Source organism: Alexandromys fortis, unplaced genomic scaffold (genome assembly GCF_014885135.2).
Source record: "Alexandromys fortis isolate MF-2015 unplaced genomic scaffold, M_Fortis_MF-2015_v1.1 scaffold_106, whole genome shotgun sequence".
Lineage (NCBI taxonomy): Eukaryota > Metazoa > Chordata > Mammalia > Rodentia > Cricetidae > Alexandromys > Alexandromys fortis.
The window spans coordinates 1357344-1384602 of NW_026067980.1; the positions used below are offsets into that span (position 1 = coordinate 1357344).

The 27259-nt window shown below is 43.7% G+C and overlaps 1 protein-coding gene across 1 annotated transcript in view; it reads right to left on the reverse strand.

Annotated features, from left to right (window-relative positions):
• Positions 1–10049, reverse strand: part of Rgs5 (regulator of G protein signaling 5) — a 34569-nt gene extending 24520 nt beyond the window's left edge. Inside the window, exon 1 of the mRNA XM_050158241.1 lies at positions 9891–10049. Coding sequence (XP_050014198.1) covers positions 9891–9934 — 44 coding nt within the window. The 5' untranslated portion in view covers positions 9935–10049. The remainder of the gene's footprint in view (positions 1–9890) is intronic.
• Between the last annotated feature and the right edge of the window lie 17210 nt (positions 10050–27259).

The following is a 27259-nucleotide window of genomic DNA, read 5'->3' on the forward strand; positions in this document are numbered from 1 at the left end:
ACCTCCCACCCCTAAGAAGTGGTATAAGCAATGGAAGGCAAAGAATTGTTGTGTGGGAGTTCAAAAGAAGCAGAATGGCTTTTCCTTGGCTGGGGAGCATTCTTCCAGAAGGACCAGTGTTTGAGGGTACATGATTTGGCAGAGACTGCATGCCAGGGGGAAGGTGGTACGTTTGTTTTGTTTTGTTTTTTGGTCCCCAGAGATCTCAATCTCTTTTTTTCCTTGTCCTAACTCTTCAGAGATTCTTCCCAAACTTTCATGTGGAAGCCTGCATTTTCCTAAAAATACTTCTTAAAGCTTTCAAAGCAATCAATGCATTCTGCACTAGAGCATCCCAACACGGAAGACGGAAGAATAGGAACTCCCTGAAGCTGTTACTAACTTTTAGAGCTGGGCTTGTTATGGAAACAGGGTCCAGAAACCAGATAGGCTGCCACAAGCCAGGAGACACAATGTTGACAAACATAGGTAAATATTACATCAGCCTTCAGGCTGAGAGCCTCCTCGAAACGAGGGACTTGAACCAGAATGATGGAAATCTAACATGTATTGCAAATGTTAAGTCAAGATTGATACAGAGCACACATGAGGAAAAAAAAAAAGCTTAGAGATCTGGAGGAATGTTGCCAGAGGGGCCTATGAGCGTCCCACAGAAAGAATGGGCAGCATCTTCTGGTTGGAAAAACCTCTGTGTAAACCCTTGAGAAGACATGGCTTGTGACCGAGATATTTCCACTGACCATGATGGACAATAGCCAGGAAGAAATAGGAACAGGTGTGAGGGTAGACTGAGTCACACTAAATTTTATTCCCATATCTCCTGTACACAGACTAAAGAATGGCTCTTCAAGGAGGTCCCATCTTAGCTTGTAGGACCTGTGGATACCTTATGGGGCAGAAGTGATAAAGCTACAGTGGGCTCATTGTAGAACGGTCATTGTACAAAGAAAGCAAGAGGACCAGGTTCTTAAGGTGATGTGGCAATGAGCGGGGATCCTGCAAAATTGCTGGCAGTATGCCAAAGAATGCAGGTCACCTCCTAATGCTATAAAAGATGAAGAAATGGGATCCATTTTCAGACTTCTGACCTCTAGAACTGTGTGAGAATAAATGTGTATTGTTTCGAGAGCCCCAAACAAACTTGTGGCCAATGTTACAACGGCAATAGAAAATGCATCCATTATCTCCCTTTTGCTTTTTAGGTATGGTTAACTGTACATAAAGGAAAGTTTAAAAGCCAGTCTGAGCGTTCTCAGATCCAGAGAGATCTGATGCCTTGGGTCTTCAAGGGCACATGCACATAGTCCGCCCCCTACTCCCAGCCAACACACACACACACACACACACACACACACACACACACACACGGGGAGGGGTGAGAATTTAAAACTTTAAAGGAAGAAATTAAGAAATTCAATGGATTAAGAGGGTTAAAAACTAAGGTTCTAAGGTGACACCACCAGGAGTTGGGTGGATGAAAGCCCTGATGGTGTTTACCCAAGTTTAAAGAATTTATAGGACAGCGGCTAATGAAACCCTCACTATAGTTGCTTGAATCAAAAGTCAAGATAAAGACCAATAAAGGGTCCCTAGGCCCAAGTCTCTGCTGAGGACCCAAGTTTTGTTTTGTTTTTAACATCACGGGGTGAAAATGATCATAAAGATATGCTTCCAGAACTCCTTCATATGGGAGCTTCTTGCACCCTGGTACCCAATCTCCCTGGCGATGACCATTTCAGCTGGAAGAACACAGACAATTAAGGGTTAGTTAAATAACCAAAGTTGACCTCTGTGTGGGCCTTCTGTGTTTCTTTTCCATTTACGGACACTGTATCTGACAGAGAAATGGCTCTCCCTCCTGGGATTGTAAAACAGGTATTTAGATCTGATCTCTAAGCAATGCTGAGTATGTTCAATGGGAACCAATATGGTTGTCTCTGCTGGGACAGCCCGGAGTCAAAAGCATGTGTTGAGTGGAGAGACTGCCTATGGCTCTGTGGAAGATTTCCTGGCAGGAACCTTGGAATGGAGCTGGCCAGGAAGATTGAAGCTGGTGGCCTTGAGGGTTGCAGACAGGTCTTGATGAGGGAGGTCACTGAGTCCTACCTGAAGACTTCTCACAGCAGGAGTTAGGTGTGACATGCAGAGTTCACAGAAGAACTTGAGTAGAAACCTTAGCATGTGATTGGAAGGCTAAGGAGTAAACTCTCCAACATGTGGTGCTCAACATGGAATGGGCAGAGGGACAAGGGAAGTGAACTGGCAAACTGAAACACTGGTTTACGAAAGCAGGGCAGGGTGAGAAAAAGGCACGGAAGGGGGATCAGGCACCTTCTCTGTGCTCATGTTTAACATGAGATGGACTGGGTGCCCCTGCTACATATCCCTGTTCTGACAGTGGATCCGGGGAAGAGGAGGCAAGGGAGAAGGCTACATCAGTACCCCTTTTCTCTTTTGCTAGATCACCTCACCACCACTCTCCGCCCCCATGAGACCAGCACTATACAAGTGTTGGGTATTTACGATTGATTTCCAAAGACTTGATAGAGACCGCCTTCTTCCTAGTTAGCAGAACTGGAGTCAACAGTGAATGTGGCAGTGAAAATAACCCTCTAGTTGTGGGCCTGAAAGACAGCTCACTGGGTAAAGGCGACTGCTGTCAAGTTTAATGACTTGAGTTTCTGGGGTCTATGGGATAGATGAAACGGGAAAACTCTTATGGGACAGAGACCTTATCCAGTGGAAGTTGACTTTAACTCCAGAGAGCATCAAAATTGCATTCAATTGCAGGGCACAGCTGTGAATTAAATATGGTTTCTCCTTTCCAAACTATAAAGCGTAATTTATCACCGAGAGTAACAGGCTGGGAGGTGATGAGGCCTTGAGTGGAAGGCTAAGTCATTAGTGGGATTAATGCTGCTCTCCAGGGCTGGATTAGTGACTCTGAGCCTCAAGCCACACACAGCAAGGCCACCCCCACCCAGGCTCCTGTTGACTCTTCCACAGGCACTTACTTGACATTTGCTCTGTCATTGGGCTGTGATTCAGTATGAGAAGCTAACGGTCTGCTCTATGACAATGCAGCCTACAGAACTGTGAGTCTAAATAAATGTCCTTCTCTTACAAGCCACCGGTCTCAGACATCCTGTTATAGCACCAAACTCTCGGCCAAGACACCCAAATACTGCCCACAGAAAGTGAATTTCTTAGTGTGGCCCTCACAAGTGGTGCCTGAAATGATGTAAAATAAAACTATGGAATAAAGAATCATCTATTTGTCAAAGATCAGAAAATAGTTTACCAGCTTATAATCATCTCTGACAAAGAAGTTATTCCCTAGAGATGTCTAGATTACTCAGTGGATAACGGCACTTGCCGACAGAACTGTAGGCCTGACCTTCATCTTCAGGACCCATGTGATAGAAGGAGAGAGCAGAATCCCTCAAGTTGTCCTCTGGCCTTCATATGAGCACTGTAGCACACACTTGCACACACACACACACACACACACACACGCACACACACACACACATATAAACATACATGTACACACAAATAAATGCAGTAAGAGGAAGTCACTTTTACTAAGTATAAATCCAAGGAAGTCCCTGACTGCAACAAAAGATGTCTTTTATCAAAGTCATAAGAACACCGTACAAGGACGTATGTATTCATCTATGCGTTCTAGTGGCATACTCATGCTGAACGTGGGGGATTCAGAAGCAGATGTAAGAATTCTAGAAATGTGTAATACAGAAAGGGCCAGATCACCATAGCAGACAATCCCCAAAAGGCATGTGGTTAGGTCTCACACTTCTACAGACCCAAGTGTCCCTTGTAAACTACCACTTGAAACAAGCTGCCAGGATACAGGAAGCCACTTTTTAGACAGAACATCTTGAGTTTTTCCAAACTTCTTGAATCCTGTAGATGAGTGCCTCATCAAGAAACAGATGTTCTGCGCACACACACAAATCAACAAAAGTCACAGCTGGACCAAAATAGCTGTCCACACTTCACTGCTAATAATAAACGCTTGGGGAGCGGGGCGCTTCATGCCGCCGCATGCAGTTTACTCCCTGCTCCATCTCCTCCTGTGACTCTAGGGGACAGTTCCCATGGCTGTCTAGAATAGGGAGCTGAAGGGCTTTACGTGAGGACCGGTCCAGATGAACTCCATGCTGCTTGAGACGTGGCTGGAGAGGCCATTGGAGTTGACAGGACACTAGTCTCAGTCTCAATTGCTATTCCGGAAGAAGTGAACCTGCTCAAGAAGCTGCTGTCTGGAGACTTCCAAAGCTGTTTGACTAATCCCTTACACCCTGAAGCATTTCCTTTTTAAAGGAAAAGTGCCTACTTAGGTTGCCTTACCTGGGTACAGCAGCAGTAGAATACCTTGCCAGGAAACACCCTGTGGATGTTCTAGGACCTCTAGGACCAGGTGAACAGGCCAAAGCTGCACGTGAAGCTGCAGTGTTAACCATGCATGCTTCTGACCTTCAGACTGATTAGATACACTGATGTTCCAGAAGACTCAACCCCCCTCCGCAGTCCTCTGTGTGTGGGGGGGCGGGGGTGCATGCGCGCATCTGTGTATGTAGATATGTGGGTGGCCAGGTGTGTGTACACAGATGTGTGTGTGCAGGTACAGGTGAACCTCCAGGATATAACCCCAATGCTCATGCAATAAATATTAAATAAACTACATGGGTCACACATCCACACATGCGTATCCACAAAACAAACAAAGAAACTACATGGAAATAAGAATGAGACTTGTTGGGTAGAACCCAAGGTTCAATCAGATTGGGAAGAAGATGAGAGAGGGTAGGTAATAGAGGGACTATAATCAATACACATAATATACACTTAGGAGCTATTTTTTTAAATTCTAGGTTATACATATCTCAATGGACAGGAGCACATCTAGTATAATATAATTGCTACAGCTTTTAAATATATGACTAGATTTAGGTACAGAAAATAATTAAATTAAAATGAAAAAATTAGTAATACATGAAGTCTGAATTCAGAATAGCAAGGTAGTTGGGGGAGAAGGCATATAGAGGAACATGCTTGATCAGGGTGAAAAGAATTATAGAGGAACATGCAAGATCAAGGAGAGAAGAAATGTACAAGAACATGAATGACCAGGGAGAGAATTATTATAGAGGAACATGCGTGATCAGGGTGAGAAGGAGAATACAGGAACATGCATGATCAAGTCTTGCAAGAATGAGTCTAGAGGGAGCCCAGAACTGCCCTGTGCCTATTAAACTTCAAGATTATTGTTCAGGATCTCTGCCTGCTCCCTATCTAGAAACTCTTTTTAGAGTATAACATAGCTTCCTAAAGTATACCTACAAATATTGTGTTAGGTAATGGAGGGGAGTTGTTTATGAGATCTAAGAACGCTAATCTCAAATGTGTCAAGTTTTGGATCCTAATTCAAACAGAACAACTGCAAAATGGTCACTAAGCGTTTGCATGTTTACTGGGTTAAGGAGTTCTACTGTTGATTCCTGAATAAGAATCGTAGTTTTTAATGTGTTTTCTAATGTTTTATACGGGGCTCACAGTGTGTTTTTTAAAAAGGAGGAACATGAAGAATGCTTCAGGAAGGTGAACAATTGTAAAATGTTTATCAAGGACTTTGACACCTAACTGACTAATACAGTGTTTCCCGGCTGCCGCCAGAGATGCTCAGTAGGGTCTACCCGTGATGCCTGCCACCTTGTGAGTTTTGTTTCTTTTCTTTCTTGTGCCATTTCTTTCCAACAAGATAGATACTCACTTTCAGAGGAAGAATGAGGCTCAAAGACAGCCAGTGCTTTCCAGCTCCTACAGAAAGGAATCCAGAGGACAGCTGTGGTCTCTGGTCTTTCCATGTCCCATTCCAGGGCTAACGCAGAGGCAGAGAGACTGCAAAGCCACCCCTCCTGCCCTGCATCTGCCTTCCCCTTTTTGCTGCTAGTGTGTCTCCCCAGCCACTTTCTGGAACAGTCAGGTGTTTGCTGTCTTTATCCTTGGGCAACTAGACTCTGTCTTTAAAATGTGGTCCAGATCCCACGTTATCTGAGAACTGATTGAAACTTTAAAGGAAAAAGAGAGACAGGAACCCATTGTTGGCTGGCCTCCATTCACATCCTGCTTCCTGTTGCTAATGATTGATCCTGCCTGAATTAAAGTTTCACTCCTTTTCTCTGTGGTCAGCAAGATAAGCCATTAACACTGGCCCAAGAAACAAACTTTATTTTATTATCATCCATCCGCTATACTCTGAGTTCTTACTAGAAAAGGAGAAAGAGATTAGACAACCTTCCAAGGACCCTTCCCGACTAAGCTTCTGGGCCCTGAGAGCCCACACGTGATACAGCATAACCCAGACTAAATGAGGAAAAGGGGGAAGTGTCCTGTTAACAGAGGGAAGAGAAGCCACTGAAGGAGGTGTGACAGTGGCTCCAGGAGAAGCATCCCAAGTTGTGAAGTTTCTTAATGGCCAAGAGCCAAAGGCTTGCCATCTTGCAGACAAACCATCCCCTGCTTACCAAGTGGTTTCTGCCTCTAGTATAGAAACACTGGGTTTCTTTTCACCTTGCCTTTTCCACCCCCTCCCCTCACCCCTACAGGAAACCCTCATTACCTCAGTATTTAGAAGCATGGTCTTTTCTCCCATTGTGACCTAACATGTCACTACTAATGTCTGTTCTTCCCCATCCCCGTGGAAAGCAGAGAAAAGCGCCAGGTTGACTATGAGCAGACCTGTCTCCAGCAACTCTTGATTACTGAAGAACCTTTTCAGGAAAATATTTATCAAGAGCCTACTATGTACCAAATGCTGACTGTCTGTTTTGAATTCTTCTAGGCAAAGAAAGAAAAAGAATCTTGTTCCAAGCAAATATCTTCAGTTCTCAGAGTCAAGAAGTTTGGGTGAGCCCAGGCATTTTTAATCTGTTCTGATACTATAACAAAAACCTGAGGCTTCCAGGTCTGCAGCAACTTCAGGTTTTGGAGCATGGTCCTTGTATCAACTTGGACCTAGTAAGGACCTGATTACAGATGGGATAATATTCTAAGAGGAAGAACCCACGCAGTGAGTGGAGGGCTCCCATAAGAAACACCCGCTAAGCCCTACTATGGTTGTATCTTAAATGTCTCCACAAAGATCCAACGATCCAAAGCTTGGTCTATAGGAGGTGCTGATGGGAAGTGGTAGACTCTCTAAGAGGCAGGACCTAGAGAGTCAGTGGTGGTGTGTCCTCTCAGTGGGGTGGGAGACCACTTTTCCAGCTTTTCTTTGTTATATGAGAACGAGGTGAGCCGTTTTGCTCTGCCGTGCACTCTGTTTTGCAACTCCAAAAACAGCAGAGCCAGCTGATTATGGATTGGAACCTCCAAAAGCAGGAGCCAAAGGAAACCCTTTCTCTTTGTAAGCTGATCTTCTCAGGTCATTTGTTATAGTGATAGAAAACTACCCCCCACCACCAAAGCTCGTAAATATCATACGACACTATTAGACAGTCTCCGACATACTCCGCAGGGGACAAACCAAATCCAAATTACAGAATGGTGGGTGAAGTGTGCTACCTAGGAGGCTGTGCCAAAGAAGAGTGAAAACTTGGGGGTTTCCTTCCTTCCTTGCCTGAGACTTGGTACAGATTGCATTAACATTGGCCCAACCTTCGGTTACATTTACGTCTGCAAAGGCATCTGTCACCTTGGCCTTGAAGGCTTTCCTCAGATCCCTTCCTCCTACTTATATCTGCCTGGCTCTTCTGCCCTGTAAGATTAGTTGAAGCATCATTTTCTTAACTCCCTATGAAGTCCTCTCCAATGATCGAAAACTCTGAGGCCCACCCGGGTCCCCACTTTCCACTTCTAGTACTTGGTAGTTTATTCCTCTCCACTGGACTATAGCATTCAGTAATATGCATCCTCATTTGCCTTCCTACATGGATGGGGACGCTGTCCTGTATGCAGGGTATGGCTTGTCATCATCTGAGGAGTGTATACAGGCTTGAAATACCTGAAATTGCTTCATTAGGAAGAATCCACAGTTTCTCGGCAACCTCCTCCAACATTATTAGCTTACTGCATTCTTAGCATTACGAATTCTGCAAAATGCTCAATTATGTCACTAGCCTATCCACCACAGTGGGCTTCAAACGTATACATTTTCAGTAAGACGAACACTAACTCCCAGCTGGAAATAAAGGGGATAAATAATAAATGAGAATATAAATAAATTCTAAAGTTGATAATGAATCTAACACATGACAGTAATAGAAATAACTACAAAAAATCCCATCACTGTATCTCTGGAAACATTGTGCGTTGCATAAAAACAGAGGGCAAGATGAGTAGCAATGTCAAGCTGCCCGAACTCCTGCAGGCTGTCACAGTAGTGGCATCAACTGTTCACCGCTGTGATGAAGGAAGATAGCTCAACTGCAGATACCAAGCGGGCTAAAGGCTTCCATCCATACTGTGCAGTCAATGTGCGACTCTCACAGCTAAAGAGAAAAGCAAGACGCATCACCTGCTCTTCAGAGAAGTTGGGCTGCTTCGCAGCTCTTGGCATGCTGCCTATTTCTGGAGCTTTCTACAGAGGAGGTGGAGGTGAGAGGGAGCAAAGCAATCAATAGTTCTGAGCCCCGGAACCCACCCCGCACCCTCCACCCCTCCCAATCCACGCCCCCACCCCTGCCCAATGAATAACGGGCTACTGAGTTACCAGCCAGCTCCTACACACTCCACTGCTACTGGCTTCTCCTATGTTCACCAGTTTAAAACCAGTGTGCTTCTGACTCCGGGGAATACGCTGTAATGCCTTAGCTTATTTTCAATCACTTCATATTTATTGCTGTGATGGAAAGCACCAAGGAAAATGTGAAGTTCTAAAACGGCAAACGTTCTTGATAGCCCACTAAACAATGTGGCCGTCTCGGACACACATCGCCACTGCCCTTAGGAACAGAAGCTGTATGGGAGTCATTTTCACTTCCTTTAATGACTGAGGATCAACATACATCTAACCAGACCCATTTCCAGAAAAAAGAGCAGAACCTGGCTACTCACCCAGATCACAGGGTTACGATGTCATTTTTAGTAAGATGTTTATTTTGGATTCTTTGCAGACTAGATAGTACAGTCCAGGACAACTATGTGTCCGAGAACTCTAGATAATAAGCAAACCTTGCATCCCAGGAGCTTGTCTTTTGCCAGCAATCCAACTGCTTCTATCTAATGAGGTTAAGGTTCTGGGGAAAATGAGAAGCTCCCTCTGTCCCACTGCAAACCCGGCAGAGGCTGCAGTTCCGATCTCTAGCCGTGAATAAAGGTCATTCCTCCCACAGTTCTACTGTGTCAGACTTTCTTCTGAGCACTGCACACATGAGGGCTTACTGGGTTCCCCACACCAGCCTGTGAAGTAGACAGGTAGGCTGCCTCCCTCTGCAGACATACAAAGCCAGGGGTTAAGGAACCGGCTCAAAGCTACACAAGTCATAAGTAGGGGAGCCAGAATTCAAACCCAGATAATTTTATGCTTTGATGTTGGAAGCTACCTTTTAAACACACACAGAGAGAGAGAGAGAGAGAGAGAGAGAACACACATACACACACACACACACACACACACCTACAGAGTAGGCATCTGGAAGGAAATGACACTGTGTACTAACTAATGGCACATGAATTCTCTCCTGTTGGATCTCCAGCGCAGATTTTTTTCCAAATCTCTGTACTACTACAGATGGGTGGATGCCAAGTCTATCACCAACCAGCTGTTTCATCCCTGTGACCTCATCCCACGGTGCCTCCTGGCATCCCCCCTTGAGTAAAGGCGCACCACATCTTTATCTCCTACACAGAAGGAGTTCGGGTCTCACCTTTCCAGGCACGAGTGCGGCAACGCTGCCAGTCCCTTACACATCTTGGCAAGCGGTTTAGCTCCTCAGTCTGGAACGCGAACTTCTCAACAGCCGAACAGGTCTCTGGAAACTTCAACACTGTCTGGGGCAGCCTTTCCCTCTGAGGAATATATACGGGCTCTCTCACAGCTCCGTGGCTCTGAGGACCAATCCGGAGCTCTGGAGAAAAATTGTGGGCTGGAGCACAGATGCAAGTTGCCTGAGGTGGGGGCTGGGAGGCCTCCCTGGCTGCAGGCACTGCTGGGGCGGGCTTCTGGCTGCTTCTGTTACTACAGCCTGTTGTTTGTTTAGTCAGGGCTAAATTGGACCCTAACTTGTGATAAGACCATTAGCGCACGAAGTCTGCAATCTCAGGCCAGCCACAACGGTGATGTGGAACCACTTCCCAGCTGTCACGGGTCTGGGGGATACATCACTAAACCCACCTTTCTCTCACAAAGGAAGAAACGGTGCTCCTTTTCATGGTGGAGAGAATGTGTACCTGAGGATCCCATGTGCTGGGCACTTGGATGGATGTTAGGAATTCGGAGTTAAAAGGACTAGCCCAGACTCTAACAGCAAGGATGTTGGTGCAGGTGTGAGCTACAGAGGCAGGCCAGATTCAGGGGTTATGGAGCCAAACTAATAGTGAAAAGCAGAGAAGGGAGATTTGTTCACTGTGGCCCTGGAAAGACTGGCAATGAGATGATTCTCTTTGTCATCTGCCTGGCATGAGGGTAGGGTTTAAACACAGAGCAGGGGATTCGCATAACTAGTCAAGCAGGGTTATTTCCTGCCCACCTGTGTACAGCTCTGTTCTCTCTCTCTCTCTCTCTCTCTCTCTCTCTCTCTCTCTCTCTCTCTCTCTCTCTCTCTCGTCAGTCTGCTCTGAGGTTAAGGTCATTGCACAAGCTGCAAATCTTTCTCCAGGAGACAAATTCCTGGTCCGGGTGTTCCCAGGGCTTCAGCCATTTCCTCTCCCAGCAGGAGAATGCCAGAGGGGGGTCTAATTGCTTAGAGTCCTTTGTTTCAACAGTCTGACCACCAACAAGCCTCTCCTTGAAATGTCTGTTTCTGGGAGGTAGATGGATTACATTCCCCACTCTTTGCCTTAACTCCTCAGTCTTGAGGTGAAATATGCCTGTGATTGAAAACAAAATCCTGTAGAGACTAACAAGCAGGACTCAAGGTTTTCCCAGATATCTTTTCAAGTCTAAAAGTCTTGAAGACTCTAAGAGGTCAGCATTATACCACACATGTAGGGAAGCCTTTCTCCGGAGGGTGGCCAGGCCCTCTGAAGAGCCAGCGTTACCCATTTTAAGCAGGTTCCAGTTGCTTTCTGGAGTCAGTTGTTATTGGAACTAAACAAAAACCGTAAGAAGTCCCAGTACAGCATAAAAAGATTCCTTTATTTGTATCAGTTGTTGCTAAACAATCACAACTTTGTGGATAGGTGTATTGTGGATAGGAGGAGTTTCCTTACTAGCTACACATGAGTCACAAACTCAATGACTTGGTCTTCTTTCTCATCCAGGGTACTGCCATGCATTTATGGGTTTGCCTGGAATTTACCCATGGTCACCAGGCACAAGTTATTGAGCCTAGTCCAAGGTAAAGAAGAAGTTAGGTCACTGCACTCCAGCCTTCCGTGACCATTGCTCAGGCTGTCTCTGGCTGCAGCTGCTGTCGTTGTCCTTCCTTTAGGCGTACACAGATGTGAGGAAGCCCTGTGTTAAGCAACAGCACATTGTGCTCTTTTTCCATGTAATAAACTTACATGCCTTTAGCACTGTTACATTTTTTCCACATGTAAAGTTCAAATTACACAGCTCTACATATTTCTAGTTACAGATGCATAGGGAATTCAATGTATTGAAATAGTTGCTTACACTATGGTCATTTAAAAGACTTTAAAACAGATAATTAAATAAGTCTTGACTTTGTTAAGACAATTTCTTGAAAAGATAAAAGCTGAAATGTAAACATAAAAATTATTTTAATGAAACATAAATATCTTGTCTTTCAAGTGAATCACAAAATGTTATTAATGTTAGAAACAAAGAATAATGTGGGTATCATGCTAAGGAATGCACACACACAAAAAAAACAAACAAACAACAACAAAAAAAAAAACAAAGAGGAAGTAGCTTGGCAAGAAAATTATTTTTGTAAAAGGGGTGCATCAAGCCCCAAACTAGGCAACCTCATCCAAGGTGGCATCCATTCTTATCCCTGATATGGGCAGTAACTGTGTCTCATCCCATGTGTTGGAGTTCAGATTTACAATCTGACATAACAAGCTAATGTGTGCAAGGGGGAAGGAGAAGGTTCAGTATATATGAATCTTGATGAACTAATTGCCTTTGATAGAAACAAGCTTTTCTCACAAGAGCAGAGAATATTTAAAAAACATAGGTATATCTTATTTAGTAAGGAGGGTATACTAATTTTTCTCTTGAATTCTTAGCCTTATTTTTAAAATTCTCCAAATATTCTAGTTAAGATTGCTATTGGTATAATGAAACACAATCCACATCACTGTTCATCATAGAAGGAAGTCAGAACAGCACAAGGTCCTGATGCAGAGGCCATGGAGGGGTGCTGCTGACTGGCTTGCTCTTCCTTCCTTACTCAGCATACTTCTTAGACAACCCAGAACCACCAACCCAGGGGTAGCCCCACCCACAGTGGGCTGGGCCCTCCCCATCAATCACTAATTAAGAAAATACTCTGCAAACTTGCCTACAGCCCCAGCCCAATTTGTTTGTTTTGTTTTGCTTTGCTTTACGAGATAGGGTTTCTCTGTGTAACTTTGGAGCTTGTCCTGGAACTCACTCTGTAGACCAGGTTGGCCTTGAGTTCACAGAGATCTGCCTGCCTCTGCTTCCTAAGTGCTGGGATTAAAGGTGTGCACCACCGTCCTGCCAAACCCAGCCCAATCTTATGGAAGCACTTTCTTAACTAAGGGCATCCTCCTCCTTATGACTCTGGCTTGTATTAAGTTGACATAAAACTAGCCAGCACAACAAAAACAAAACATCAGAAAGATTTAACAGCATCAACTATTAACATTTCAGTTTCGGCATGTCAGAAGATCGCAGGTGGTCATTTACAGAAGTGGATTGCCTTGCATTTGTTCCAGCCTTGCAGCAGACGACAGCTGTGCCAAGCACACAGATTGTTTTACAAACAACCACCATATCCACCCAATACACAGTGTAAGAGTCAAGCAACTGCCAAGTCATGGTTCTCAACATCCTTATGACCTCCACCATAATGAAATAATCCATGGGTGAATAGGAAAAAATTAATTTAATTACATTTTTAAATTTTGAGATAGGGAAATGAAGGACATGAGAGGAAAAGAAGCCTTTCATCCCAGAGTCCGAAAGCTCCTTGCCACTGAGAAGCAAGGGTTTCAGCACAATTAATATTTACTGTAAAGACTTCCCACAAAATGTTAAAGTTCTTGTCGCAAACATATTTTTTCATCATTTATATTATTTTGTATGGTGTGTTTAGATTATATTCCCTCCATCCCAAAACTGCTCCAAAACCCACTCTCACTCTCTACACACCCAACTTTGTGTTCTCTTTTATTTTCAACAAACCACGTTCAATTGGCACTGCCCATGGAAGCTTGGCTGTGTGGCCTTTCTGCTGGAGTGTGGCTAAAGCAGCCTTAAAGAAAGCTGGAGCTCTCTTTCCCCATAGCTAAAATTGTCTATAGTTCCTAAATGAGAGGTAGGACTTTATGCCTACCTGCTTGCTCCTCACTAGGATTTTGTCTGGTTTGCGCAATTCTTTGGACCACTTTCCTAACTGCTGTAATTCCATTTGTACAGCTGCCCTGCTATGTACTCCACAGTTTCTTACGGTCATCCACTGCCTCTGGCTCTAGCACTCTTTTGTCCCCCTTTCTGCAGTGATCCCTAAACCTTGTAAGAATGGGTGTGATATAGATGCTTTATGCTAAAACAACAGTGACTCGGGCTGAGAAGCTGAACACATACGCTCTTGAGCAAGACCGCATGCCTTTTCTCTGACATTTTCCCAAAATCTCAAACAAGAGTAAGTCTAGGTTAAAAATATCTTTCCAACTCTACTTGAAATTCATTTCAGCATCAAAACCAGGAATCTTGGCTAGACCTGAGGTAAGGTCCCTACAGCTCTAAAGCAACACTTTGGCTGCAGAAGGCAGGAGTGAGGAAGTGTGCCTTTTCTGCCTATCCTTCAGAACAGTGGTAGGATTATGTCCAGTCTATAATCCACAAGTATTAGGACTTTGTTGAAGACTAAAATCTCAAAGCAGAACAGTCAGCAGCAGACTGAAGAATGTGTTCCCCAGAAAACACAGCAATAGCATCACATGGACAAAGACCGAAAACAGAAAGGGAGGACCAGCTCCTTGGGTCACAAAGAGAGGATCTGAGTTTCATACAAAGCTGGAGGGAAAAAGCAAGCTCCCAAATGGGTTTTTGATGCTGAAATTCTATCAAGAGATGCCTGTACCCATAAACGCACATTTGTAGTCATCGTATTTTAGAAAAATACCTGAACAAAATATCTAATACCATTTCCATCATGTTATATCTGCCAGAGTAATATAGCGTATCATATATATATATATATATCCTAAGTATTCTATCTATAAATGTGAATGTCAAATATAAAGAAAAATAAATAAATAAATAAAGTAGAAACACTAACACTGTTCCTTTGTGAACAGTATTTCTTTTCTTACTTATTTTGCAATGTACACTTACACCCAACAGTTACGCTGGCAGAGAGAGAGTCAACACTTGACTCGGAGGTGAGTGAGGATGGACCCACTCCATCATAGGCACCTGTGGACTCTCCTCATGCTATTTCAGCAGTTAACACACACCCAAAGTGAAGTGCTGGGGTTGCCCTTTGTGAAAATCCAAAATACCTCATCAAAGAGAGGAGGACAGAAGTATCAGAGCTTGCCCAAGAACAACTAAGTAAAAGCAATTTCTCCAGATGAAAAGAGGAGCCCCTCTATTCTATCTCTGGTCCTGGTCCTCACACTCCAATCTGACCCCAGAATCATAGCCTTGCACACGGAGGTCTCCTCCCTCCATGCAGTTATCGGCAGATCTTCACCGTTACACTTGTCTGCTTTCCCCATTCAGAGTCAGAAAGGAAACTTCTCTTCCTCTCCATTTTCCATCTCTTCATAGACCATGAAAAAAATGCCAAACATGTCTGCCTTGACTCTGGCCATTTTGATTTAACCTCTGAAGACCTCAATCCTCCACATCTGGCAAACCTCCATTCCAATGTTCTCCACTCTGCCTTTCTCTCAAAGTAGTAAAGTCTCCCCAACCTTCCTTGTGAGGCCCACATCAGCAAGACTAAGAATCCATAAAAATGGGATACTGATTCCCCAGCAACATATTCAGATCCTAAAATATATAATTTTACAACACGGTTTATAGCACAATATGTAGTCTCCCAACAACTATCTCAAAGTCAGTTACTTAGTTAATGTCAGCACTGACAAAAAATACACAAATTTTTAAATGGGCCAAGCCAAAATTTTCCTGACATGCAGATCAATCCTAAAATTGATCTTTTAATTATAGAGTTTAGTTTATCTAGCAAAAACAACTCAGAAATTTTATGAGTATTTAATAAAATTGTATTTTAACTGTTTCCTAAAACCCTGCAATAAAACTCAGCCTCACTTTCCAAAATTAGCATTTAAATGGGCTGAACCCAGTCACTAAGAAGCAATCTTAAACTGGGCAGTGGTTTAAGCCCAGCACTCTAGAGGCAGAGGCAGGCGGATCTCTGTGAGCTCAGGACAAGACTGGTCTACAGAGTGAATTCCAGGACATCCAGGATTACACACAGAGAAACATTGTCTTTAAAAAAAAAAAAAAAAAAAAAAAAAAAACAAGCAAACAAGAAAGAAAAAAAGAAGTAAGCTTAAAATTAACCTTTTAATTAGTATTTTAGATAAGCCTGCCAGGGGGAATGTTCAGCAAAAGAGAATTGTTAGCTTTTTTTTTTTTTTAACCCTTAAATTGAGTTTGTATCTAAATCTTTACATTTTAGTGAATGGGATGGGGAGAAGAGAACATGGCTACTCCTAAAATATGGAGAAGATTTTTATTGTAGATGTAAGGGAGAAGGCTGGCAGAGGGATGGCTGGTAGACTAAACCAGACCATAAGAAGAGAGAAGGGGAGGGAGAGCAAGAGAAGAGCCACCAACCGAGAGAAGCATCTTCAGCAAAGAAACCAAGCAAGCAGAGCAGTGTAACCAACATGGCTGTGTTAAATAGGGAAAAGACTCTTGGGAAGGGCAGCCCAGTCCTTAGACTGGGGAGTTCAGGGGAGGATCTTGTGACAGGTGGGGGACTGAGGAATGATGGGAGAACTGGTGACCAGCTTTGGTATGCTAATAGGCACCTCAGTGGGCCATTTGTCCTGGGTTTGATACCAAACATTTAGCTTCCTCAAAGGAAAAAAAGAAAGAAAGAAAGAAAAAAGTTTGTTCTTAATAGTTTCCAAATCACAAACACATTCACATACACTTTAAAAAAAAAATACATGTGCCAGCTGTAATTTTTAGTACACAGTTTTTGTTTTTAAAGAAAGGGATACAATAAAGGTAGGCAGAGGTTTCTTACTCTAGGGGTAAAGATTATAAGTTTAGCTCCAATGTTGACTTACAAAGCCTCCTAGATTTATACAAGACCAGTCATTTAGAATCTTTATCCAAAGGGGTACCAAGGTATTAAGTTTTACTGTTTTCATAGTCAGACAAATCTTAATACCCTTGTTTCTCTGTCTCAAAAGGTCAACAGAACCCAAAACCTTTCCTGTCACCCTAGAAAGTCAGACTTCATATCCCAAGAAGCAAGCCATCTTTCCTTCTGGTCTGCCTCTACTGTGAAGATTTTGTTGGAAATAAGCTTGGGGTGACAAAGAGAACACCACGCCAACTAAAGTGGGTCAAAGGGCAAAACTATTTCACCACAAAGGTGTGCTCTTCCCAAAAGCAGAGGGGCAGGCACACAGGAACAGGAAATCCACTTGGCTTCTCTTCTAACCCAGGTCATGGCTGTGCCTTTATCTCCTCCAACTTCACAGCCTTTCTTGATTGGCTAGTTATAAAAGAATAAAAAATGACACAAGGGGACAGAAGGAAATCCAGGAAAGGGTTGGCCACTTAACTCACTAAAGTTCTGAGAGGGCAGGGAGATCTTTGGGTAAATAAAAGTTTGACTGGTAGGAGTGGGTAGCAACATATTTTTATATAAGTCTCGCAAGGAGGGTGGAAGGATAAAAAGTTTTCTTTCTTTCTTTCTTCTTCTTCTTCTTCTTCTTCTTCTTCTTCTTCTTCTTCTTCTTCTTCTTCCTCTTCCTCTTCCTCCTCCTCCTCCTCCTCCTCCTCCTCCTCCTCTTCTTCTTCTTCTTCTTCTCCCTCCTTTCTTTCTTTCTTTCTTTCTTTCTTTCTTCCTTTCTTTCTTAAACAGCTAACCGTTAAGGTTTTCAGCTGTTAAAACATACAGGTCTTGGCAGCAGAGAAAGCAAACCCAAGGTAAAAGAGACCTAGCCTTGCCTCTCCTTTAGCCTCTGGCCACATGGGTGGTAGAGGAGTGTTCCCGTCTCTGCAGCCCCCAGGGCCTCTGAGAACGCTTTCTCTCTCCTCCACCACTGTGCCCACTGCATATCTCTACTAAATAATATCCCAATAATATCCCAAAGAGTTCAACACAAGAACCTCCAAAGACAAACCCAATCACCGAATAGCTGCCAAAATAGTTCAAAAGAACCCAAAAATTGCTCAAAAGATTCTCCAAATAAATAGAAAAGCAAAATCTGAGGTGCATCAATTGGGGAGAGATTTCACAAGAGTTTGTCTTTTTGATTATTCAAACCAAAGTCCAGACACTCATTTTTCCTGCTGGTGCCTACTGAAGCAGAAAGACAAGAAAACATCCCTGGACTAAAAGGATTTTTGTAGCTGCTGGGAGCACCCATCTCTCCTCTCCATCTAGGATCAACTAAGCTGTAGGCAGCAGACTCCCAACTGTGTCTTCTGTTCCTTCATTGTCCCTTTATTGTCACTGGACTTAGGGGTCCCAGCCTGTGCCCTTCACAAGACAGTTTCAGTCACCAATCCTCAATAAGTTAACTATGGGAGCGGAATTAATAGTGAATAGCAAACAAGAGAGATTTATTCAATGTGTCCCTGAGAAAAGGCATGAAGTGACCTGGTGACTACCCCAACACTATCTTCTGGGGTCCTGACATGAGAGTGGGGCTTAAACGAAAGCAGGAGATGCACACTCACGTAACTAGACAGTCAGGCTAAGCGTGGTTCCCTTGTCTAAGACTGTCTCAGCTGTAAGTCTTTCCTGCCCAATTGTCTACTGCAAGATCATCTGATAAGATGTTTGTCTCCTGAAGACAAGATCCTGCTCTGTAAGCCCCCAGGGCTTCAGCCATTTCCTCTCCCAGCAGCAGACACCTGGGGAGATTTTAATTTATTGGAGTCCATTTCAACTGTCTGACGGCAAAAGAAGGGAACATAGGTGTCTCCTTAGAACATCTTGGTTCCTGCCAGATAGGTCCCAAACCACATCAGGGAAGATCTTTCTGGAGCTCAGTGGCAGAGGAAACAAAACAATCGTCTATATAAATCAAATCATATATCGCTGGTATTTATGGCTTCATATGAACTTAAAAGCGTTTTGAAATGTGTGGAAGGCAACATAACAAAATCTCGACAGGGTTGGAGTGTGACACAAGCGGGAGAGAATGGACATTTCCATCCTCCAGATATTACCCCCCAATGCTTCTAAATCAGTACTACTGTTACCTTGGCAAGTAGGTAGGTGCTTCCTTGGGACCTACCAAATATAGTTCCTCTTTACTAGGTCTTTCTTCCTCCCTCTCCAACATTTCCCTGTCCTTGTCACTCTAGGAGTTTTTAGACCAAAATTTACTTTAGTTGTCCTATGCAGAGGAATTAATATGTAATATCTGTAAATGCAGATGCCTAAAGTACGCTTGAGTGCAAGCCACGAATGAGTGCCATTTCATAATCCCCAAGAAAAACTCTGAATCTGGCATTAAGTTTCATTCTCATGACCTGATTTTCCCCCTGAAATTATTTGTATTAAATCCTGTCTTTCTCATGCAGGTTTTTTTTTTTCAAACCTCTGTCTATAAACTGACCACATGACTGCTCCATGGCTAAGGAGAAGGTTTTTATTGTAGATCTGGGAGAGAGAACAGCTAAAGGAATCCAGAAGAGTCCAGAGCAGGGAGAGAAAGAAGTAGACTGGATATGGCCAGCGGACAGGACCCGACCAGGGCTGCCTGTGAGAGAGAAGGGATAGAGGGGATAGAAGATACAGAAAAAGAAGTGGGGCAGAACAGAGAGAGAGAAAGGGAAAGAAGAGGAAAGAGAGAGAGGGCACAGTGAGAATAGCGGAGTGAGATGGAAAATGAGTAACTGGGGAAGGGAAGGACTTGAACTGGAGGGAGTTTAGGGTAGGGGAGGAGGTGAGAAGGGTTAGGATGCTGAATGGACTTTGAAATGTCTAAAAGGTGCTGTGGTAGTGAAGAAGCCTGGCATCATAGGTAGCCTTATGTCCCTTCTGCCAGAAGTGAGGGACTTCTGGAACCAGCTTCACCAGTTCCCGAAGAATGTTAGCTTTCATCGAACTAGCAGAAATCCTTGTATAGCTCAGACCGAGCTCATTTCTGGATATTTGGACTGCCTTTTGGAGTTGGAGGAATTGGCGTTCACTGTGGGCCTGGCACTTTCCCAGAGTTTTATTAGCTTATAAAGTCCATGTATTCTGACTTGCTGTTTTAAATTCAGTGAAGAAAGCAAATACTCAAGTGCACTGCATATATCATAGCCACGCATTCTTTTCTCAAAAAAAAAAAATGTGTTTAAATTATCGTCATGTATGTGTGCACGGGGTTGCCAGGTGCTCTCAACCCAAAACACAGCTCTCACCTCAAGTGGGAGAAGAGATGGCTCATTCATGAGACAAATATGAGTGTCCTGGGAACATAGACTTGGATCTCCACAGATACCATGTGGAAATAAGATAGCAATTTCACGACGTTTTTATATAGTAACAGAACAACAACGGAAAGCCATAAATGAAGACACCTTTTAAAATACATGAGCGGGTGCATTGGGTAGGCAGATAATAGAAAAAGCAATGAGTAGAACACTGTCATAAGCCTTACATGCTGTTTGTCCGCATCCAGTCGCAGGATGCCAGCTCTAAAACAAAGGTGTGTAAAGAAACGCTAGTTAGGATAGTCCACGCTAAGTTCTAATTTGCTCTGGCCCTGCAACATTCCAGCCTCTTCACAATCCATTCAACAGCCCTGTCCAGGACTTCAGCTTGAAGGTACAGTTTCTCCCTGGGAATGCTTGTTTTCAGGTACACCTTCCTTCTGTGGGTCGTAATCAGAGTGGTTTTCTAACAACTAGTTCTTGTTATCCCCCCCCCCCCCCGCTGTCCACTCCAGTATATGCATGCAATTATACATCTCAGAAAGGAGCTTTACGTGGTCACTTTCATTCCTCCATTTCAGAGCACACAGGGACACTCGCAGGCTCATAGATGTTTATAAATACCACTTGGATGAAACGGACTTTCCAAGTTCTTCAATTCACCGCTGAATAAACAGTAGCAAATCAATCGGTCCCTAGTTTGCTTGTTTTGCAGCAATGTGAGACCACTGTTGACCACTGAGTTTAACACCGAATAGGAGACATGCAGAGGCCACTCTTTGTCAAATGTTTGGCTTACTTATTGATAGGCAAAAGGCCTTGAGGTGGTGAGAATGTGTACAAGGAGGGAGGGAGGGAATGCAGAGAACGGAGGATACTCTGTCTGTGAGGGATAAAAAAAAATAGGTTCCTAACTGTTTTTACAATGTCCCAAAATCAAATTTACTACAAGACAGATTAGAACCCAAAATATGAAATTCAAGACACTGTACATTAATTTTAGAGAAGAAATGGGGAACCCCTTAATCCTAAGACCTAGTATGTGTTATTGTATCAGTAGGAAGGTGTGGTCAGGGGCAGGAAAGGGGAACTGGGGACTTGCTGCTCAACAGATGTAGAGATTCAGTTCTGGAAGAAGGAAACTCTTTAGAGACCTGCTGGAGCATTGTGCTTACAGCTGCCAACTCCACTGTACAGCACACTGAATGATTTAGTGAGAGATTCTGTGTGTCTTAATCACACTCGAAAAAGAGAGCTTACTCATTGCAAATTAATTTGAAGCATTTTAAAGTTAAAGTGAACTATTTTTGTCTACTTTTGCCGTCTAAGAATCCCTTAACATAATAAATGTATAGAAAAGATACAGTCACACTGACAAAGGATGGGCTTGGAGAGATGGGGCAGTGGCTAAGAGCACTTGCTACTCCTGTAGAGGACTCCTCCACATTCAGGTTCCAGTACCCGCAATCAGCTGCCTCACAACCATGGAATTATAGTTCAGGGGCATTGAGCACCCTCCCCAGGCCTCCACAGGCACCCATGGGCCTGGCTAAGAAGGTGACAGTGAGACAGAGGGAGGAACTGAGAGATGTTCCAAACAGGTTCTGTCTTAAAGGAAGTCATAGGGTTCCTTTAAGTCCAGTAAATTCCACAGAGAGCAGATGCTAACTGTGGAGGGTATGTAATGGGAGTTTCCGAGTCTTCATTGGATGAAATGAAGGTATTGTTAATCATAATTAAAAGAACTATTTAGTATAATTGCAAAAATGAAGTAAGGCCTGAGAGATCACTCGGATGTTAAGTGCAATGAGGCACACTCGTGCACTCATGTACATAAAATTATAAAAAATAAATTTATTTTAAAAAAGAAAATGAATTAGCAATAGATCAGAGCAGTCTGTAGACAGAAGACTCTTTCATCAAATATTCACTCTTTGCCATCATATTATTTTAAATTTAGTGACCAGGCCTTGCTTGCAGAAGTTTTTAAGGAAGCAGAATCTGTTGGTTGTAAATGCCCTTGTTTTAAAGAGAGCAGTTATGCTCATTAGATTAAAATTTGGTTTTGTTTTTGTTTTCGAGACAGGGTTTCTCTGTAGCCTTTTTTGGTTCCTGTCCTAGAACTAGCTCTTCTAGACCAGGCTGGCCTCGAACTCAAGGAGATCCGCCTGCCTCTGCCTCCCGAGTGCTGGGATTAAAGGCGTGCGCCACCACCGCAGGGCCTAGATTAAAATTTGTAAAGAAAAGTTTTTATATCAAAAAATGTATTTCAAATGAGTTAAGCTTCAAAACATGTAGATGGGAGCCCTACTAGACCTCCTAGCTAAGACTCAAAAGTTAAAGACAAAAGGAAGGTATTGCCAAATTTGCCTACGTCATTAATAGGTAAAAACTAAAGTCTACACGAAATCAAAAGGAGAAGTGAAAGATTTCTAGGAAATCTACAGGCAAGTGATTAATTTTCCTTTAGATATAATACATTGTTTAAAATGTTAATAGCAGAGCCTGGCCCAATGGTACATACCTGTAATCCAAGCTCATGAGAAAACCAGGCAGGAGAATAACATGTCCCTGCTAGGCACAAACAATCTCACAGTGAGATCCTATCTCAAATGAAGAAAATGAAAAGGGTTTAAAAACAAGGACTAAAAAAAATCAAATTTCAAATGAAAGATGCCTCTGTCTCCACCTCCTGAGTGATGCTGGGTGTGAGGGGGGGCAAGGATTGGACCCAGCACTTGGTGCATACTACACAAGCACTCTATTAACTGAGCCAGAGCTGCAGACTTGATTCTGCTTTAGCCTTTTGATGACTAGAATCCTCGTCTGGGAATGGACTCGCTGTGTCTACACACCAGTCAGCTGCCCAAGATGACTGTGGTGGGAATTCCAGGACTTCTTCACTACATACACTAAGCCAGAAGTCGGATGCTGCTGGTCCCCTCCTGCCTCCAGGAGATACCAAAACAAGGCCCTCTCACTTCATCTCTAAAGCAAAGAGACGGACGTCAGAATTTTATGAGAGCCATTCTGCTGGCGTGATTACCCTAATGCAGTATTTATCTTCGAGGTCAGCCGTGGCTGTCAAAAAGCCTGTCCCCGGAGAACAACATCGTTCCCTGACAAACAATTCCTGCAGCCGGAACATTCTGTCAGTCCGTGTTCTCACCACACAGTACTATCCAACATAGCAGTGGGGGACATTTGTCAAAACAAACCCTTTCTTGATTTTTCTACGCCAAAATGGCTGGGACTCAATTCCCACAAAGTAATAAGGATCTTTGGATCTCAGGTTAGTGTTTCCGCCTCGAGTCTCCACATTCTCAATATTTTCTAACGGTTTTATTCTGCTGTGAGAATGAGGGCTTTGGCTACATGGTCTCCAAGTTCCCTTCCATTGCTAACATCATAGACTCCGTTGAATATGGGTCATCACAGAGATCGGTGTCCTTATTCCTTAGTTTATGCTTGAGTTGGTACAGGACTGGGTTTACTTCTTGATGCCTTTATCACCCAGACGCTGTTGCTGGAAATGCAAGGGCTGCGGTTGAGTTGTGTCCTGCGCTGTTAGTCGTGTGAACAGTGCTTTCTCGGGCTGTGCCCTGTCCGGAGAGATTGCTTCTGTGTAGCAATCGACTCCATTTTAAGAATGAAAGATGATTCTGCTGCTCAGTGGACACATAAACAGCGTGATCGGTCCCCACACATCTCCCAGGCACAAGGGGATAAGTAGCTTATTCCAAAGAGGAGCGAGAGCACTGCGCTTTAAACCACCCCAGTAAACTGGGAGCATAGGCGCACAGGAGTGTATGAAAATCATATCAGGAAAGCCAGACCTGAGAATTTATTGGACACACCAGACTAAGGAAATGGAGTATTTCCCCACTGGGACCTCATAAAGAAGAGGACATCTTTTGCAATGGAAATGACTCCACTGACCTATCATCTGACTACTCAGTGTGGAAGCCAAGATCCAGGGGGGAAGAGAACTTGCAACCGTCCTATGGACTGCGATCATTCCCCACTTGCCGACAGTGTCTGCCACAGTCAGCCCACCCAACCCTCAGAAAGTTGATCCATGTGGGTTCATCATGCATCTGCCGCTCTGTTGGTGAGCTTATACCTGGTCCTGCCCTTCCGTTCTGCAGCCACTGGACTCTCATACTTCCCTTCCCAGGCTTAAGTCCAACCTATGGCTTGACAGCAGCCTGACTGTACAACTACATCTTCAGCAGATCTCCAACAGGGCTCTTCATCTGACCCCCTCCCACCCTCTCCTCCCACCACAGAGAGACTATTTTTGCTTTTCTATCTGCTTCTAAATCCTTCTTGAAACTCTCTGGACTCTCCTGTGACCTCTTTATCCCTAGGTAACCTATAATCTAGATAGATGATATATATTAGATAGATAGATAGATAGATAGATAGATAGATAGATAGATAGATAGATAGATAGATTTACTCTATGATGTATAATGTGTGAGCTGCAACCTAATATTAGTAACTCTAATTGAAATAAAGAACCTCTGTGTGCCATGGCTGGCTATCCAGGAGAGTGGGACTACTCTGTGAGTTGTTACCACGGTACCTTGTGAATTTGTTGTTAATGGATAGATTTTGGCTTTGTGGACATCAATCGATCCGTGGAATACCAGCTTTGTTTTTGTTCCTAGTTCCTATTGTGGTCTTGAGTTCCTATGCAGACTGTATCTTCCAGAGATGGGCTGAGCACATCTTACCTCCAGAGACACGTGAAGAACAGGCTGTGTTCTAGATGCCTAACTAGTCTGCATGTAGCAGGAAGGAACAGCTGTCCTGGGGTCACTAACCATAATACCATTAATTATTAATAGCATTATGTATTGTGCTTTTGTTACAGTTTCCATATGGCTTGTCACCAATGAAACTTGGGTAGTTTATGACAGCAATGGAGGGCAGATTAAGAGAGCTGGACTCTCCAGCAGCTCTTCACAAGCCCCTCCCCCTTCACTTCCTCCCACCAGCTCCTCTGTGCCTGCCCTTACCGTCTTCTTTCCTCCTCTTCTGGTCATCTCTTATCATTCCTCCCACTTCCTGGACAAAACAGAAGTTGAACTGTGCCTCAGTTCTTGTCTCTTCTGTTGTTTGCTCTGTAGCACGTACACTGTAGGATCACAGGATCAAGGGCCCTCCCCTCCCTCTGAACCATTACACTCGGCTTTGTAAGCTTCCTTGCTTTCTCAGAATCAGTTCGATCAGTTCATCCTCAGGTCACATCCTGTAGGTGTTAGGTGGACAGTCCTATCAAACACCTGTGCGTCGCCTCTTCTGTTTTTCTTCTCAAAAGACAAAACTAATTTTCCATAGAGTAACATGGATAGCCCTACACAAAAATGAATGTCTATTGTTACTGAGATTGGCCAAGTCAAATGTTTTTAGCTAAAGTGTACTAGACAGAAATAGCTAATGTGGAATAGGCAGAAAGGCCAGGATAGAATTTGGGGGAGCTCATTTGAAAGGGGTGAGGTGAGAGGGAAACTCCGTCTTCTCCACTTTACCCCTTCTCCGTCCCTGAATGCGGTGATAACACGATGCCTGGTCTTAGTACCCATGGGACAGCAACTATGATCTCAAAAGCCACCATGAAATGCAGTTTTGTTTACACAAAAGACCTGGAGAAGTCTGGCAGCTGCTTGGAAAGGCTGTAGCCAGAAGTCTCATCGGATAAGGAAATCGAAAGACGCTGCTTTCCTAGCTCAAACTAACGAAACAAAGCTATCTTCTCACTCCTGACTTTGGATTTTGCAAACACTTCAACTGCAGGTCTCAACCTTCCATTTGATATGACACTGGTATCCAGAAGGAAATCTCAATCTATACGTATGGGCTGGTGCTGTTTAATACTGATGATCAATTTGACAGGCTCAGGGATCACCTAGGAGAAAAGCCTCTAAGCACACTTATGCAGAATTACTTTATGTTAGCTTCTGCCACGCCATTGAGGGACGGTCTTGACTAGGTTAATTGATATAAGAAAACCCGTCCTAACAGTGGGCAGCACCACTCCCTAGGCTGAATAAACAGGAGAAAGATAGCTGCGGAGCAGCAAGTGTCAGCACTCAGGACCGTGGGTTCAGATTCTTCAGGTTCCTGCCAGCCTGATTTCCCTCTGATAGGCTGTTCCCTTAAATTGTAGTGAACTCTTCTTTCCCTAAGATGTTCTGTTGGGGTGCTTTGTTCCAACACTAGGAACAGTTACTCAGACTGAATCTTTTTGAAAATTCATTCGTTATCAGCACTGTTTCATTTCACCAAGGACATACCATGAATGAGCCATTTCTAGAAGCCGACCCAACTTCAAACCTTAAATTTAAATTGTTCATTTTTCTGAAACCGACACTTATTACTTGACCTAGGATCATTAAGGTGATCCTTTGACGCTTTTCCATCTCCCTCTTGAAGACGTAGCTTCTGTCTCTCCCCTTCCCCCTTCTCTCTCTCTCTCTCTCTCTCTCTCTCTCTCTCTCTCTCTCTCTCTCCTTCTTCTCCTCCCCCCCCCCAAAAAAGATGATCCTTTGATATCGTCAGGCATGAATACATTGACCTCTGACCTTCTTGGCCTAAAAGTCCAGGCACACTTCCCTGTTTCTCTGTTCTATGACATGAGATGAATGCTGGCTCTTTGTAAACACCAGTCACCCCCTCCTTCTCCCTCCCACTTATTCTTCTAGAAACCACTGTCTAATTTCACCAATAGGGTGAGCGTGTTTGAAGAACCTCTCTCAGATTTTTCACGCTGAGAACAGGTTTTATATGAAGTTGGTTTCCAGTAACTTCAAATAGGTCCTAAGTCGTTCTCCATAATTCTTCTAGATTAGTTTTAGTAAGTGTATTTCCCCACATGATACAGTAACTATCTCATAGATTTTTTGTTTAAAACCTTGTCTCACACTCCAGGAAGGGTGTCTTAGTCACTGTTAAGCTGCTGTGAAGAGACACCATGACCACAGCAACTATTATGAGAAAGCATTTATGCGGGGGCTGGCTTACAGTTTCAGAGGTTTAGCCCATTGTCACCGTGGTGGGGAGCATGGCAACCTGCAGACGGGTGCTGGAGCAGTATTTAAGAGATATATCCTGATCCACAGGCTGGGTGGGGGGAGGGGAGAGAGAGAGAGAGAGAGAGAGAGAGAGAGAGAGAGAGAGAGAGAGAGAGAGAGACTCTGAGCTTGGCATGGGTGTTTGAGATTTCAAAGCCCACCCTCATTGACACACTTCCTCCAACAAGGCCACACCTCCTAATCCTTTTCAAATAGTGCTACTCTGTAAAGACTAAACAGTTAAATA